Source organism: Erpetoichthys calabaricus, chromosome 9, assembly GCF_900747795.2.
Source record: "Erpetoichthys calabaricus chromosome 9, fErpCal1.3, whole genome shotgun sequence".
Lineage (NCBI taxonomy): Eukaryota > Metazoa > Chordata > Cladistia > Polypteriformes > Polypteridae > Erpetoichthys > Erpetoichthys calabaricus.
Genome location: NC_041402.2, coordinates 110,167,807 through 110,185,234, shown reverse-complemented (window position 1 = coordinate 110,185,234; position 17,428 = coordinate 110,167,807). Strand labels below are relative to the sequence as shown.

At 38.1% G+C, this 17,428-nt stretch overlaps 1 protein-coding gene across 1 annotated transcript; it reads left to right on the top strand.

Moving 5' to 3' along the window:
- Nucleotides 1-4,638: 4,638 nt before the first annotated feature.
- On the top strand, nt 4,639-6,970 carry si:ch73-167i17.6 (regulator of G-protein signaling 9-binding protein). Its single transcript, XM_028810069.2, has one exon. The coding sequence runs from the start codon at nt 5,160-5,162 to the stop codon at nt 5,874-5,876; it is 717 nt and encodes a 238-aa protein (XP_028665902.2). The 5' UTR covers nt 4,639-5,159; the 3' UTR covers nt 5,877-6,970.
- The last annotated feature ends 10,458 nt before the right edge of the window (nt 6,971-17,428 follow it).

Below are 17,428 nucleotides of genomic sequence, written 5' to 3'. Positions count from 1 at the left end.
TAATGAAGAGAAGGTATCATACTGCATGACAGTTGCAGTCAAAGTATAGACCCTTTTTATTGAACAAATTTTGCAAACAACTTAAACTAAAATTTTGACAACAAATTTTCAACCATCCAAAGAGGCATTTAGACTTAGTCAAGTATCCAGAGGTGCTTGTCAAAAGTCGTATTGCACTGAACATGTCTTAGAAAAGGAATAAACAGTAAATACGTTTTGCAAACCAACTACACTTTCTGCTAATGTTACCAATCTCTGTCCACTGACACGTTAGCTATACGGATTGTAATGGCATTGATTATCTCGATCCACCGCTTGCTTTTTTTGGCGTAGGCAGTACCTCTAGCAAACGCATCTTACTCGAGTGTCCTCCAGCTTTTTCAGTTTTACCTGAGGACGTGGAGGGTGCCAATCTTAGTTCCATACATTCATGGTACTCCAAAGCAAGTCTGCAGCTAAGGTGGTGCAGCACGTTGCTCGTGTTGCCGCCTCTGGTGACAACTTTAGCTTGACAGCATTTGAAGTAAATAGTCTTTTGGTCCACATCCAACCTTTTAAAACCAAAGTATCTCCAGACAACAGACACGGCTCCTATTCTAAAATATTATTGATTAGATCCTGCCAGGTTTTAAAAACGTTTTGAGCAGATCCTCCAAGAGAGAATTTCAATTTTTCCAATTTCAAATAGTATATAACATCAGTTAGCCACTGACTTAACAAAGGAGGGTTAGGATTCTTCCAGTTGAGCAAGATAAATCTACGAGCTAATACTGAAGTAAAGGCATTTACAGTTTGTTTGTCCTTCTCCACTTTAAGTCCCTCTGAGAGTACACCAAACAAAAAAAAATTTTAAAAGCGGATTACTAAATATATCAAGAAACCTCAAAAGGTATAATGATTAATTTATGAAAACCCCGTAGAACAGATTCTGGCTTAGGAGGAATTGTGACTCCAAGGCTGTCTGATAAGCATTTCAAAATTTTTGACCAGAATTATGTTAATTTGGAATACACCCAAAACATGTGGCCTAGTGAAGCTGGAGCTTGACTGCAACATTCACGTGTTGGAACTTGCCCTGGATACATTTTGGACAATTTTAAATGAGATAGATGTGCTAGATAAAAAAATTTTGAAGTTCAATAATTGAATGCTTTGTGCATAGAGAGCTGAAGTGAATTCTGTACATTGCTGCCTTCCATTCCTTTTGTGAAATGTTGAGAAAAAGATCCTTTTCCCACTGTACTCTGGGATCTCTAAAAGGAAGGAACTTTAAAATGGTTTTATATATTATAGAAATGCTGTCCAAATCTTCAAGACTGATCAAGATCTCTTCTGGAATAGAAATAGGAGGGAGGTGAGGAAAATTGGGCAGATTTTGTTTAGCAAAGTCTCTAATTTGGAGACAGTGGAAAAGTAGTATTGATGGGAAACTAAATGTTGAGTGTAATCGTTTATAGGATGCAAAGACATCATTTATATACAAATCTCTAAATGAGTTAATCCCATATGTTTTCCAAACATTTAAAACTGTGTAGGTTTGAGATGGTGGATAAAGGTGGTTATCATGTAGAGGTGCCACAGATATAAAATAATTCTCTAACTTGAAGTGTTTTCTACATTGGTTCAATATTCTGAGTGAATGAAGGACAACTGGTTTGTTAGTATATTGACAATACCTTATATTTACTGGTGGACAAAGCAGGGAATATAAAGAGGTACATTTCTATTGCAGACCAAGCTAGTGTGTGTTCATCTATTTGTGTCAGCGTCCAGGTTTTTATGGCTTGTATGTTTGCCGCCAAATAATAAAACTGAAAATTAGGTAGAGCCATGCCAGCTTCTGATTTTGGTCATTGTACGGTCGCCCATTGGATGTCTGGATATTTCCAATTCCAAATAAGTGAGATTATGATTTAATCTAATTTCCTAAAAAATACAATTAAATCAAGAAACTGACTGCTGTTATTGCAAACTAACGCATTTAAACAAGTCCACCTATAGAGATTAAGTTAGGAGTATTTTATTTTGCAATGGACTGGCATCAGTCATCACAGCTAAAGTCATGATGTTATTCACCGAATAACCACAGAAATGTAACAATTTCACACTCAAATATAAACTATGTATTTTATCTCTGTGTGTTAATCCATCCATCCTCTTCCGCTTATCCGAGGTCGGGTCGCGGGGGCAGCAGCTTGAGCAGAGATGCCCAGACTTCCCTCTCCCCGGTCACTTCTTCTAGCTCTTCCGGGAGAATCCCAAGGCGTTCCCAGGCCAGCCGAGAGACATAGTCCCTCCAGCGTGTCCTGGGTCTTCCCCGGGGCGTCCTCCCAGTTGGACGTGCCCGAAACACCTCACCATGGAGGCGTCCAGGAGGCATCCTGATCAGATGCCCAAGCCACCTCATCTGACTCCTCTCGATGCGGAGGAGCAGCGGCTGTACTCTGAGCCCCTCCCGGATGACTGAGCTTCTCACCCTATCTTTAAGGGAAAGCCCAGACACCCTGCGGAGGAAACTCATTTCAGCCACTTGTATTCGCGATCTCGTTCTTTCGGTCACTACCCATAGCTCATGACCATAGGTAAGGGTAGGAACATAGATCGACTGGTAAATTGAGAGCTTCGCCTTACGACTCAGCTCCTTTTTCACCACGACAGACCGATGCAGAGCCCGCATTACTGTGGATGCTGCACCGATCCGCCTATCGATCTCACGCTCCATTCTTCCCTCACTCGTGAACAAGACCCCGAGATACTTGAACTCCTCCACTTGGGGCAGGATCTCGCTACCAACACTGAGAGGACACTCCACCCTTTTCCGGCTGAGGACCATGGTCTTGGATTTGGAGGTGCTGATTCCCATCCCAGCCGCTTCACACTCGGCTGCAAACCGATCCAAAGAGAGCTGAAGATCACGGCCTGATGAAGCAAACAGGACAACATCATCTGCAAAAAGCAGTGACCCAATCCCGAGTCCACCAAACCGGACCCCCTCAATGCCCTGGCTGCGCCTAGAAATTCTGTCCATAAAAGTTATGAACAGAATCGGTGACAAAGGGCAGCCCTGGCGGAGTCCAACTCTCACTGGAAACGGGTTCGACTTACTGCCAGCAATGCGTACCAAGCTCTGGCACCGATTGTACAGGGACCGAACAGCCCTTATCAGGGGGTCCGGTACCCCATACTCTCGGAGTACCCCCCACAGGATTCCCCGAGGAACACTAAAAAAACCACCACATTAACACAAGCAAACTTAAAAGTTAATCTATTCTCTTTAACAGTACTTTCTAAACATAGTCCTGGGTGGAAAACTGTGGCTGTACGTTTTCAGACCCACCAATTTTCATAACTAGTAAGTTTTAAGTTGTTTAAATAAAAGCCATTATGTGCTCACAAACTTCATAGTGTTGGATTTACCTTTTGTTTAAAAAACATCTAAATTGGAGGCAAAGCCATATATGTGGACCAAGCAGGCTCTGGCCCACCCAATCATTGCGGATGTAAATTTAAAAGAAAAAACTGGTGTCTGTAATGGTGTCTTCACCACTATTAAATAACTATCAGCATTAGGATACAAATAACAAAGAAAACTCCTCAGGAAAAAAGTTAACTACAAAGAAAATGACAAGTTTATAATTATGGGAAAAATTATAAACATGTATTAAATGTTTATGAATGTAAAATTCCCCACTCCTGTACTTTAATGAAAGCAAAACGTCGGAAAAATTCAGCTCATTTAGCAATTACATTAAGGACAGCTTAAAAAAGCGAATCTGATTGTTGCTAAAACTTGCAGGCACAGGGAAATCCCAGGACTGAACTTTAAAACCTATTCAGTCCAAATACTGAACTTGAAAACCAATGACAATCCAAAAGAAACGTATTAAAATAAATATAACTGAGTGAAGGGTAATAAGATCGCTGCCTATTCAGTTCCAAGATGAGGCACGACGGGAGCATTATTTGTTAACCAAAAACGAAAACCTCAAGTGATATTAAGAAATGTGAATTTCTATAATAAAATTATTACTCACGGTGTTTGCACATACAGTATACCATGACGCTCAATCATAAAAAAGACGTTCTTTGGGGAAAAAAAACAGTTTTAATAGTTTGCATTTCAACGCGTGCAAAAATCGCAAGAGATACACAGATAGGCGCGCGTATCACGTCGGCAAGCAGGGGTCTCAAATTGAAGACAAAACTCAAGTGTGTTGCTTACAACACCGATAAAACACACTGTGACATCCTGCAGGTGACAATGCCGTCAAACTACAGTACACACCTTATCCACGATTTAAAATTAAAATTTTGTAACAACTTACCTCTTAATATTACCGAAACCAATTCATCTAAATGTTAAACTTCACTCCAACACTCTGCACTGTAACACAGTTTACCCTGTTAGCACTACCGGTTTTGCAAAGTTTGAACAGGAATAGGACGCAAACAACAGGAAAGTGTTACGTTTGACAGACAACAAGAAAGAACCAAACATCTGCTGACTCTTTGTAGACAGACAATTAATCTAACCAATTACGTGTCGAGGTAAAAGGGCTCATTTTTATTCTACTGGTTTGATTTCAGATAGGCTAGTAGCATTGGTTGTAAGCGTTACAGGCGGGTCACGTGACTGAGCCGCAGGTTTTAGTGCTATTTAAATAGAGGATCAGCTCGTTGAGTTGGATTTTACTGTAACAGGAGAAATGACAAGAGTGTTAATATATACGGCAGAATTTTAACTTTTCATAATTAGCCTGGGTGACTAATGCAATAATACATGATCGACGTATCTGATATTATTCGAAAGAGCACATGCTTCTGGAATTGGGTGTTATTTAGTTCGGCTCGTCAATCTAATGCGCAGAGCCTCTTGTGCTTGGCAAGCTGTTTTTACCTAAACCGTATACCATGTAATGAAACATTATCAAAGGCATTTACTCAGGATGGGACTAAGCTTTCGTCTCAAAACCTGATTATAATCTGTTTCGATATGCTTCCTGAGGTAGAGCAAATCCGACGATATCGACGAGAGGGACTTTGGAGCTGTGTTCAGCTTTAAAATAAACTCCGTTACTGAAAGACCTGTTGTATGAGACGTCCCTCACATTGTAAAGACTGCCAGGCCTGTCCAAGAGAGGCCGGGATACGTTATTAATATGGGGAAGGAAGAATGCAGAGCGCTCCTGGAGGCATTAAACAAAGTGGCTGCTTGTTACCGGCATTTGGTTGTAACCATCGGAGGAACGTCTGATTCGCAGAACTTGAGAGAAGAGCTAAAGAAAACTAGGAAAAAGGCACAGGACTTGGCAGTAGCAAACCGGAATAAACTCACTGTGTTCCTGAAAGATAAAACCATTAGCAAGGACGATCGGGTCGAATATGAGAGGTTATGGGTTATTTTTACAACGTGCATGGAAATCCTGGAGGTAGACATGAGAAAGGCATTGGAGATGGGACAGGAGTTCCAGCTGAATGCACCCAAAAGGAATCTCATTCAGACAGGTATGAGTGGCGGGACAACTGGTGTGGCTGCCAGGGCTATGAGCGCTCAGAATATGAAATACGAAGCAGACAGCAACATCGACGTTGTTGATTTGAAAGACTTAGAGAATGAGATAAACCAGGTGGGCGAAATGATGATGGAGATGGAGATGAAGGTGAACGTTCCTAACTGGACAGTGGAAGCAAAACAGGACCCCGGTGCTGAGCTGCAGTCCACTATTAGTGTCGGCGCTTCATCTGTCGGCATGATCTCTTTAAACGAGCAAAATAAGTCCGTCTGCGATATAACTCGCCTTCTGGCTGGTATCATATTCACGGCCGTCCTGATCATCGCTGTAGTTTTAGCAGTTCTAGTTATACAGCTATCCTGAACTCCTAAATATATTTGAACTCTCTCAGTGTTTACAGTGTCACGGATTATAAAATGTTATTGTCCTTTGACCTTTCAGGGGCTAGCTACTTTTGCCCATTTTTACATTTATAACACAAAGATCATCTTTGTCTGATTCGTGTACATGACAGAAGTTGTTTTTATCTGGTGAATGCGCCTGCAGCAAGACAGTCTATTTTTTCTTCAGATTAAGAAGAAAATATACAAGGAAACAGAAAGCGAATGAAGCATGCTTTGGACAGATACTGTACATTATACTAGCGTAAAGGATTGATGCTTTTTAAACACGACAGCGATACGATAGGGGAGTGACTTTTAACAATGGTAAGACTAGGATGGTCTTTCCGATCACTTCTGGTTATATAGTTTCGCCAGTTACGGGAGCCAACCGTAGAAAATGGCTGTCAGGCGCTGAAATGTTTGTCTTGTTTGTGATTTACCCCCGCCTTTTTAAAAATGCTTTACGATCCATTATAAACAACGGACAGATGTGTCGGGATTTACGTCGGGATAAAGACGAAGAACACATATCCCTAGAGATTAAGGAAGGTTTATTGCTAAAAATAGACAATTTCTGATTTGTGTTTTTCTTCTTTCATTCCTGACGTTCACTTGTTATGTAAACGATAGGTTGAGATACCTGTTAACTCAGCTGCCATAAGGTCTTATTTTACTTCTTTAAAGGGTTTCGCGTGGTTACAGCACATCTGTAAATGTCAGACCCTCCCCCCCCCGTCAATCTTTCCTTTTTAACACCTTCGTTTGGTTTCTCTTTTTTTGTATTTGTCCAGTTGACGCTAATGTAAATTATCTGAAATGTAGTGTGTGAAAAAAACCTTAGTCCATCTGTCCATTGCACAACCCGTACCTTTATAAAGCTTGTATACGTTTGTTTGCAGTGATGTGCTCAAGTCGTACTAGGTGCATCCTAATTGTTTCAGTCAGGGGAATGTGGAAAGGTGGAAAACACTTGTAATTTTTTTTTATTCTCTTTCGCAATTTTTGCAGTATGCAGTCATGCCTGGTTAATGTAAACATTTCGGTCATTTATGAAAATAAACAAATGGTAATTGACATCCCTGTCCGGCTTACTTTATTTCTAGAGAGTGCATACAACTTGTGAAATTTGCTACTCTGTTGGTTGTAATGAACTCTACCTATAATTCTTTAATAATACTAATTCTTTACATTTATATAGTATCCTCACAGGTGGCACAGTGGTAGTGCTGCTGCTTTGCAGTAAGGAGATTGTGGGTTTGCTTCCCGGGTCCTCCCTGTGTGGAGAGTGCTATGAGTTGTGAGAAAAGCGCTATATAAATTTAAAGAATTATTATTTTTACTAATTTCCAGTTATGTAAATAGCTGATGCCACATTGCTTTTCACAGTTCCATCTGGCAACAGCAGCATGATTTGGGTGAGTTTAGTAACGCCAGTTTTATGCTAACATGCCTGTATTCCTTTTTAAAGTTCATTGGTTTGTTTTAACTCTCTGAAAAAAACATTAAATGCTGCTTATAAATCATGAATGTTAAAGTTCATTCTTATATACTTAGAATAGGTAGGAATCAATTATATAAGTTTCAGATATGCTTCAGATTACTTTAGCAGAAGAAAAAAATATGATTTGTACTCAAAGTTTTAAATTCATATTCTTCACAAACAAGCCACAGTCTCTGGAGCATTGAGGTAGCAGTGCTGACCAGTGACCACTTTTGCTACTCCTTGCTCATAAAACTTTACTTCCAAAATATGTTTCTTAATATATAAATGGTAGAAAAGCAGTCTTCATGCAAAAAGCATGTGATGTTCAATTCAAATTAAGCAATGTGTTACGTGAAAGTTGAATCTTGGGATTTCTTTAGGTTCTTAACATTTGTTTAGTATGTTAGTTGAATGAAAGTCAACTGTTTTGGGATTAATGAAGTGTTCTTGTTAAAACATTTCTCATATTTATGTATCACAATCTTTATATACATTGTGTGTTACCACTATTTATGAATGATCCACAGCACAGACTGTATTTCATTATCTGTATGTTTATATTTAAACATTCTGAATATAATACTTTTTTATGAATATGATGTTTGTAGACCTATAAACATGAAGCTATTAAATGTATATATAATCTCTGGTATTTGACACACAGACCCCCGTGACCCTGTAGTTAGGATATAGCGGGTTGGATAATGGATGGATGGATTTAATAGGTGTTCAGGCAATATACTGTCAAAAACCTTCCATTTCAATAATTCTTTCAAGGCTTCCATATGAAGCAGGTATAGCAAAAGTGACTTTAAAGAAAGTCACTAGATTTGTCCATTTAATAGTATATGATTTTGTAAGCCCACTTAATCCTGAGCAGGGCCAAAGGCGGCTGGAGCCTATACTAGCAACAAACATTCACAAGGCAAAAATAATACCCTGGACGTCAAGTCCATCGCAGGGTAAACACACTTGCACGCACGCACTATGGCCAACTTAGCATCATTAATCCATGAAAACTTTATGTCTTTGGACTGTTGAAGGAAATTGGAACTTCCAGAGGAAACCCATTAAGACACGGGGAGAACATGCAAACTCCACACAGTGAGGACTCAGTATGCAAACCATGGTTATCTTACTGGGAGGCAGTGGTGCTACCATTGCACTTCCCTATCCATTTAATATCTGTGTTCAAGCCCACTTAATCCAACTCAGGGTCACCACGGCCAAAGCATATCCAGATAGCCCTTTGGACTGGACAGGAACCATACCTGGAAGGGGAGCTAATGAGTTGTATTGGTTGTTTTTAAAGTCACAAATTAACCTAACAAGCACGTGTTTAGGATATGTGAGAAGAACCAGAGTAGCCAGAGAAAAACACACAAAAAGAGATGTTGGAAAATTGCCTATTCTGTATGTAAAATGTTAATTTACATTCTGTGAATACCAGTTTACAGTTACTGATAACTAGTAGGCAATGGTTGGCAAGGCATATCTGATCAATTTTTTTTTGTTATTTCAGTTAAATATATGGAATTATTTTAGAAATATCACACTTTAAATCTGTACATTTTATCATACAAATTATATGATTCTGGTGTTTTTGAAATCTGTTTCCAAAAGATTTTCAATGCTGTTTTCATTAAAAAAAACTGTAAAATATGGTGTTGGATAGCTTTAGCATTAACTAAATATACTGTATTCAATTCAGTGAATCATATGTAGTTTAAGTAAAAGTGTTAGCATTAAATGATACAGTTCTGAACATCTCACAGAATTAGTTGTTTATTATAAAGTGAAAACATTTCAATTAAAAGCAGCACAGCTAAGTAAAAGCAGGTCAGTGAACAGTCATTAATCAACTATCAGTGTATCTACAGAAGCTCTGTATTTCTTTATTTAAAGAGCTTCCATAAAAAGACAAATTTCCCCTTTGGGACAAATGCAGTTCTATCTATCTGTCTATCTATCTGTCTGTCTATATGTCTGTCTGTCTGTTCAAAGGTTCTGAACCTTATTGTATGACACTGGATACAGTCTTACCTGTGCTGTTTAATGCTGAATGTATGATATAAAAATTTCACATGAATTGACTTCACACTAAACAAACTAAAGCTGTTAAATGAAGAATGATTTATGCTGGAATATGTGTTGTGAATATCACAGATTAAAAAAAAATGATTCTAAGTGACAAGTACATTGCAAGCAAAAAATGGTATCAAGAACAGTAAATAAAAGTAAAGTTTTCACTTGGCACAAAAATAGGATAGCCAATAAATCTTTATGATGCAGTCTATCATAAAGACACATAAAATAATAATAATAATAATAATACATTTTATTTATATAGCGCCTTTCCCATGCTCAAGGCACTTACAGAATATAATAAAGAACGGCAGAATATACAGTATATAGCATTGTACAAACCAGATAAATAAATAAAGAAGATTAAGACAGTAAATTCTGAAAAAAAAACAGACAACATAATTGATGGTCTCGCACACACATACAGGTTACATTGGCATCTTGACAGAGAAGTAAACTGAGAGAAAGGTAATAAAGTCAAGTAGAGCTAAAAGCCTTCCTGAACAGATGAGTTTTGAGTTGTTTTTTAAAAGAATTCATGGAGTCGGCTGACCTGATTAATTTTGGTAGGTCAAATGAACTATACAAGCATTTTTAAAATCAAATTTATTTCACAGCATTTTAAAGTGTTACACACAGGTAACAAGCCCTGATATAAATGCTGCAGAAGAAGGGCAACAGTGAACTACACGGAAAAAAATATGGCTTTTTGAAATTCATTTTAAAGGTTAGTGATTTGGGCGTCCCGGTGGCGCAGTGGTAGCGCTGCTGCCTCGCAGTTAGAAGACCTGGGTTCGCTTCCCGGGTCCTCCCTGCGTGGAGTTTGCATGTTCTCCCCATGTCTGCAAGGGTTACCTCTGGGCGCTCCGGTTTCCTCCCACAGTCCAAAGACATTAACGTTAGGTGGATTGGCAATTCTACATTGGCTCTAGTGTGTGCTTGGTGTGTTTGTGTGTATCCTGCAGTGAGTTGGCACCCTGCCCGGGATTGGTTCCTGCCTTGTGCCCTGTGTTGGCTGGGATTGGCTCCAGCAGACCCCTGTGACCCTGTGTTTGGATTCAGCGGGTTGGACAATGGATGGAGGTTAGTGATTTTTTTCATGTAAACCCACAAATGTATGTTTATGTTTTATTTGCCATTTGTTTTTAGTAGTATCAGCTCAACAATTTTTGGTAGAGTTTACTACAGTTTTTTAAGTACCGTAATTGCAGCTCACTCACTCAACTTTTGGGATTTAGATAATTATTTAATGTCATGTTTATCCACTTAAATAAATTAAGTAAATTATACTTAAATAATATGTGGTATTTACTGCTTAAATTAAGTAATTCACACCTAGGTTAATTCAATAATGACAAAAACATTTTTATAAATGAGATGTAATAAACACTCAAATAACCATTTATAATATATCAACACAAACTATAAAGATTAAGAAATACTCATTTGTTTTGGTTGATTGCACTTTTTGCAAAAAATAAACACTACCATGCTGTTTTGGAAGCAAAGAAAAAAAAGGCTTCTGTGATGTCGGGTGCCAGGGCATTAAAAGAAAAGTATCATAACTCAACTTACACAACCACACTAAACTGATGGCATTCAAAACAAAGTCAATTTACAGAAATTCTTAAAATTTCTTTCCTTGCAAAAAAGAGGAAGAGCTTTATGCACAAATGTGTTTAAGTTAAATCAACTTAATTCAAATGTGTGTCAAGAAAATTGGAATATTATGTTTTGATGATTAAAAATAATGACAATAAAAATAATGATTTTATATAGAATGGAGAGAAGAAGTTTATTTCATAATAGAAGCCAATAGTAACCAATGCTTTTTTGCTAAAATATTGTTAAATCATTACTTCTGGAATAACCAGCTCACATCATGAGCATAAAGCTGATTATTCCAGATCTAATAATTTAGCAATATTTTAGCAAAAAAGCATTCATTTTGCACATTTTGTGCATATGAAAGATTGACTGAAATGTAGATTATGTGACACAAGTATTGTGAGATTTTTTTTTTCATGGACTTTTTAACATCTTTTGCCATTTTATAGCATTTTTCAATATCTGCTTATGTTATATCATAAAATCTTTCCTTCTATTCTGCATGAAAACATAAGATTAAAAATATTTCTCAACCACCACAACAAACTAAATGGGGTAATATTAAAAATGCAATTTTGTGTAAAATATTTACTTAAATAGGTCCTTTGCACTGCTTGTCATGTTTTGAGTTAGATTCTAAACATTTGCAACATTCTATATTTTTCATATATTCAACGTTTATTGAAAAACCAAGAATCAAAGTAAACTGTTGGTCTCTTGATTAAATTATGTGTAATTATTTTTGTTTGGATGTGAATAGCAATTGCAATTCACAAATACAAAAATAATTATCCTTTGTTACTGAGCAATAAAACACGTGACACTAAGTTTGTTATTCTAAATCTTCGAATGGTACCCATTACATAAGTGGCACACTTAAAAATAAACTGGATTAGTATCCTTGAAATGGTTTGCTTACCAATGTGATTTGTCAGCAGACTCAAGTACACAGTAATTTCTTTTGAAAAGCCATGTGGGAGGCAGTCATCCATTTGCTTCCACTTAGCAAAATGATCCACAGAGTGAAAGGAGGATTAAGGGGTTTAAGTAGGTGACAAAGGACAAGCATGGTGTGCTAGTGGTTATAAACCAGATTAAAAGATGGTAGCTGTCTAGCTCTCATTGTATGTAAGCTTTCCTCGTTTTTTCGCGACTGTATGATTCTATGACAGTATATGTTAGAATATTATAAAAAGTCACGGCAGCATCAAACTTCACTGTACAACCTTTGTTAAATACACAATTAAACTTATCTTAAAATACAGTTTACGCTTTGTCAATATTTCCATCTATCCTTTATCTAAACCTACAGTTAGGTCCATAAATATTTGGACAGAGAAAACTTTTTTCTGATTTTTGGTTCTGTACATTACCACAATGAATTTTAAATGAAACCACTCAGATGCAGTTGAAGTGCAGACTTTCAGCTTTAATTCAGTGGGGTGAACAAAACGATTGCATAAAAATGTGAGGCAACTAAAGCATTTTTTAACACAATCCCTTCATTTCAGGGGCTCAAAAGTAATTGGACAATTGACTCAAAGGCTATTTCATGGGCAGGTGTGGGCAAGTCCGTTGTTATGTCATTATCAATTAAGCAGATAAAAGGCCCGGAGTTGATTTGAGGTGTGGTGCTTGCATGTGCAAGCTTTTGCTGTGAATAGACAACATGCGGTCAAATGAGCTCTCCATGCAGGTGAAAGAAGCCATCCTTAAGCTGCGCAAACAGAAAAAACACATCCGAGAAATTGCTACAATATTACAAGTGGCAAAATCTACAGTTTGGTACATCCTGAGAAAGAAAGCAAGCACTGGTGAACTCAGCAACGCAAAAAGGCCTGGGGCCTCATGTATAATGGCGTGCGTAGAACTCACACTATAACATGGCGTAAGCACAAAAGCGGGAATGTGCGTACGCACAGAAAAATCCAGATGCATGAATCTGTGCGTACGCAAACTTTCACGTTCTTCCACTACATACTTTTCACGCTGACTGGGATTTAACGCATGTGCTCGCGCCTTCTGTCCCGCCCCAACTCCTCCCAGAATTATGCCTCTTTGAATATGCAAATCGATATAAATAGCCTTCTGTGAAAAGATAATGGGAAAAGCACGGGGGAAAATATAAGAATTTCAGCGAATACCAACTGGAGGCAAAGGAAAAACGTACTATTTGTTGGTTTAAACAGTGGTATAATCAACAAAAGAAAGTTGATCGAGTGACATAGTGTCGGAGAAACTCGAAAGCTCAAGTTCACAAAGTCGCACAGTGCCTGAAATAAAAAAGAAGTCACATATCAAAGTTGGCGTGAAAAGGCGACTCGCAGCGGACCGTCTGAGTGTCATATGAAAGCTTATTAGGGTACAGAGAAAAAAAATAGGCAACCAGTGGGGAAAAAAGCAGGAAATGTCAACTTTAATCGCGAAATTTCCACTTTAATCACGTACTTTATTTTGTCATTAAAGTAGAACATCATAAACTTCATCTTAAAATCGTTTATTTTACTAGTTTCTCAAGTAGCACGTTAAATGCTTTGTTTTGTGTTTGATCTTCTCGTATGTGCTCTGTGTGTTAATCACTACGTGCTTCCGTTCTTTCTCTTTCTCCGACAGGACACAGAATCCATTACATTCGTGATGTTACAGCTCCCTGAATAATTAAAATACTGAGATGTACATGTGATATCTTTTTCATGATGATAGGAATGAAAGCATGTTATTAAACATGGGAACACGGTGGCGCAGTGATTGTTCATATCTCACGCAAGAGGCTTGCTGCGCCATGTGCGACCTTCGATGAAATAATTTATTACAGAAGTACTGTCTCTTTCAAACATACTAACCTCCAATTCCTGTCCTTACTTTTCTTTCTCCAAATACCCAATCGCCACACAATCAGCTCTGTAATAGATGTTAAGCCATCTGTAAGCTTAGAACGCCGATTCTTCAGAACTTTTAAGAAACATTGAAATATCTTCATAGTACATGTTTAATTATTCTATCCGTCTATCCTTCCAGTGTCGCGTCAGCACCAGCAATAATACAGCGCAAGGCAGGAGCTATCCATGAACTAGTTAGCGCTGCGGCACCGTGTCCACACATGTTTAATTATTAACAATACAGATTATTTAAATGAAGTTAAAGTTTTATCTGTATACTATAAGCAACATATTTTGCTGCATTTCATCTTAAAATATGATATCGTCATCATATGCTCTTTATAAAGTGGCGCAGGTTGTGCAATATTATAACTGTAGTGCAAGTTTACAGTGGGGTAATTGTACTTATAAGTGCGTTTATAGTTCTTGGGATGAAACTGTTTTTGAAACGCGAGGTCCGTACAGGAAAGACTTTGACGCGTTTTGTCGTGGCTGAGGTAGTGTGTGCTTGAAACTGTATACCAATAATTCTCTTTCCGATCAGCTGCTGCTGTGATTCCCCACTCAGATACAGTGATATAAATACTCAGTGCAGTGAGAGTAATATGGAAAAAGATGATCTGCTGTGGCAACCCTTAACGGGAGCAGCTGAAAGAAGAACAAGATGCAGTGAGAGTAACAACGCTAAAGCAGTTATGGTATTTGGAATACTATGGCTATTCCCTGGACCATTATATTGCTACAGGTTAATTACAATCAGATGCATTATACTAATAAACAATATGCAGGTAATTTCAGTGTATTTATAAAGCTGCGTCAGGAATGTGGGTCTAAGAAAGAAAGGGTAACCACACAGGAACAGTATCACTGCTTAGACGCTGGGTGCCGCTAGTCTGCAAAACCGAGCAGAGAAATTGCATACGCCAAGGTATGAGGTACCGTGGAAATGTGCGTGGCTTTACGCCAAGTTTAGGTTTTATACATCGCGATTTGAGCGTGGAAACGTTCGTACGCAACATTTCTGTGTGTACGCACCATTTATACATGAGGCCCCTGGACGTCCACGGAAGACAACAGTGGTGGATGATCGCAGAATCATTTCCATGGTGAAGAGAAACCCCTTCACAACAGCCAACCAAGTGAACAACACTCTCCAGGGGGTAGGCGTATCGATATCCAAGTCTACCATAAAGAGAAGATTGCATGAAAGTAAATACAGAGGGTGCACTGCAAGGTGCAAGCCACTCATAAGCCTCAAGAATAGAAAGGCTAGATTGGACTTTGCTAAAGAACATCTAAAAAAGCCAGCACAGTTCTGGAAAAACATTCTTTTGACAGATGAAACCAAGATCAACCTCTACCAGAATGATGGCAAGAAAAAAGTATGGAGAAGACGTGGAACAGCTCATTATCCAAAGCATACCACATTATCTGTAAAACACAGTGGAAGCAGTGTGATGGCTTGGGTGTGCATGGCTGCCAGTGGCACTGGGACACAAGTGTTTATTGATGATGTGATACAGGACAGAAGCAACCGAATGAATTCAGAGGTGTGCAGAGACATACTGTCTGCTCAAATCCAGCTAAATGCAGTCAGATTTATTGGGTGGCGTTTCATGATACAGATGGACAATGACCCAAAACATATAGCCAAAGCAACCCAGGGGTTTATTAAAGCAAAGAAGTGGAAAATTCTTGAATGGCCAAGTCAGTCACCTGATCTTAACCCAATTGAGCACGCATTTCACTTGTTGAAGACTAAACTTCAGACAGAAAGGCCCACAAACAAACAGCAACTGAAAGCCGCTGCAGTAAAGGCCTGGCAGAGCATTAAAAAGGAGAAAACCCAGCATCTGGTGATGTCCATGAGTTCAAGACTTCAGGCTGTCATTGCCAGCAAAGGGTTTTCAACCAATTATTAGAAATGAACATTTTATTTCAAGTTATTTAATTTGTCCAATTACTTTTGAACCCCTGAAATGAAGGGTTTGTGTTAAAAAAATGCTTTAGTTGCCTCACATTTTTATGCAATCGTTTTGTTCACCCCACTGAATTAAAGCTGAAAGTCTGCACTTCAACTGCATCTGAGTTGTTTCATTTAAAATTTATTGTGGTAATTTACAGAACCAAAATTAGAAAAACGTTGTCTCTGTCCAAATATTTATGGACCTAACTGTAGGATACCATTGTCCTATCTCAGGTTTAGACAATGCTTTCTTTAGAAACTGGTGCATCTGTTAATAAGTAGAAAGATATTCTTGTCTATTTTCTATAAAGAGGTAACTCTATAAAGATTTTTGTTAATTAACCATGTCAATATGGTAGTAATATTCTAATTGTAGTTTATTATGTTTCTACATACAATAGTATGTGCTAGCTGAAATACCCAGTGTTGGCTGGGAGGAAAATAAAGTGTTTTTTTTAATTGTTTGAGAAAAATATAATTAAAAAAAAAACAACTTTAAAAATAAAAATAAATGAACAAACAATGAAGACTCACTAATGTGCTTGTCTTGCGGTCTTGTATATATGTTATCATCCAGTTGATCCTCTGAACTAGCCAACTCTATTTAATTTCAAAAGCAACAAGGGCGTGGTGGTGCTCAAACATAAAGAATGCTGGTAGTCACCTCCAGTTTGCCATCTGGTGGTCGCTCCAAGTGTCAAATGAATGATAACATGCATACAAGACTGCAAGATCATCCCCCACCGTACCCAGAAGAGGGTGGGTTATAATTGATTTCACCTTACAATATTTTTAGTCGACCAATGAGAAACATGTGTACCAAGTTTCATGAAAATAACTCCAGCCATTCGGAAGTGATGCTGGAACATACATACTGTACATACACACACATACATTGACTTTTATATATATATATATTGATTAGTGACAGTACGTACTGTATACAATGAGTTTTGTAGAACTGGCTTCAAGCCACAATGCTTCAATTAGACCAGTCAATAATAGGATTGTGCCTTTTAAGTCCAATATTAACTCAGGAACAGAGAATCGTATTACAAAGAAAATGAGATGTTCTTCATGTAAGAGGCTGGTGCTTAACTCTGGGATTCCCAGTTTACTTTTAATTTATAGAACTTTGGTTTTGAATTTTAAATAGTATGATAGGTATAAAGATTTTACCAATGCAGTACTTACAAAATTGTCTAAAGCTCCTGCATCAATTAGCCACATGATAACCTTATTATTTATCCTAACTGTTATATACACCAATTTATTAAAGTGGGTTTGAATACAAGTGCCCATCCAGCAAGCCTGGGATATGAAATCTAAATGGACCATACTCAAGACATCAATTGTGGAAGCGGCTTCTAAAAGCTGTGATCTAAAAACAGTTGGGACCTCTCTTGATGGCAACCCTAGGACCCGTCGTGGACACCAAAGGGAAGGGGAGCTGTTAGACTGAAGAAGCTGACCTTCAGGGAAATGCAGTCTTAGTGATCTCCTGACTCAGT

Excerpts from the sequence above, each read along its gene's own strand:
- si:ch73-167i17.6 (XM_028810069.2), top strand. The coding sequence starts at position 5,160 with ATGGGGAAGGAAGAATGCAGAGCGCTCCTGGAGGCATTAAACAAAGTG.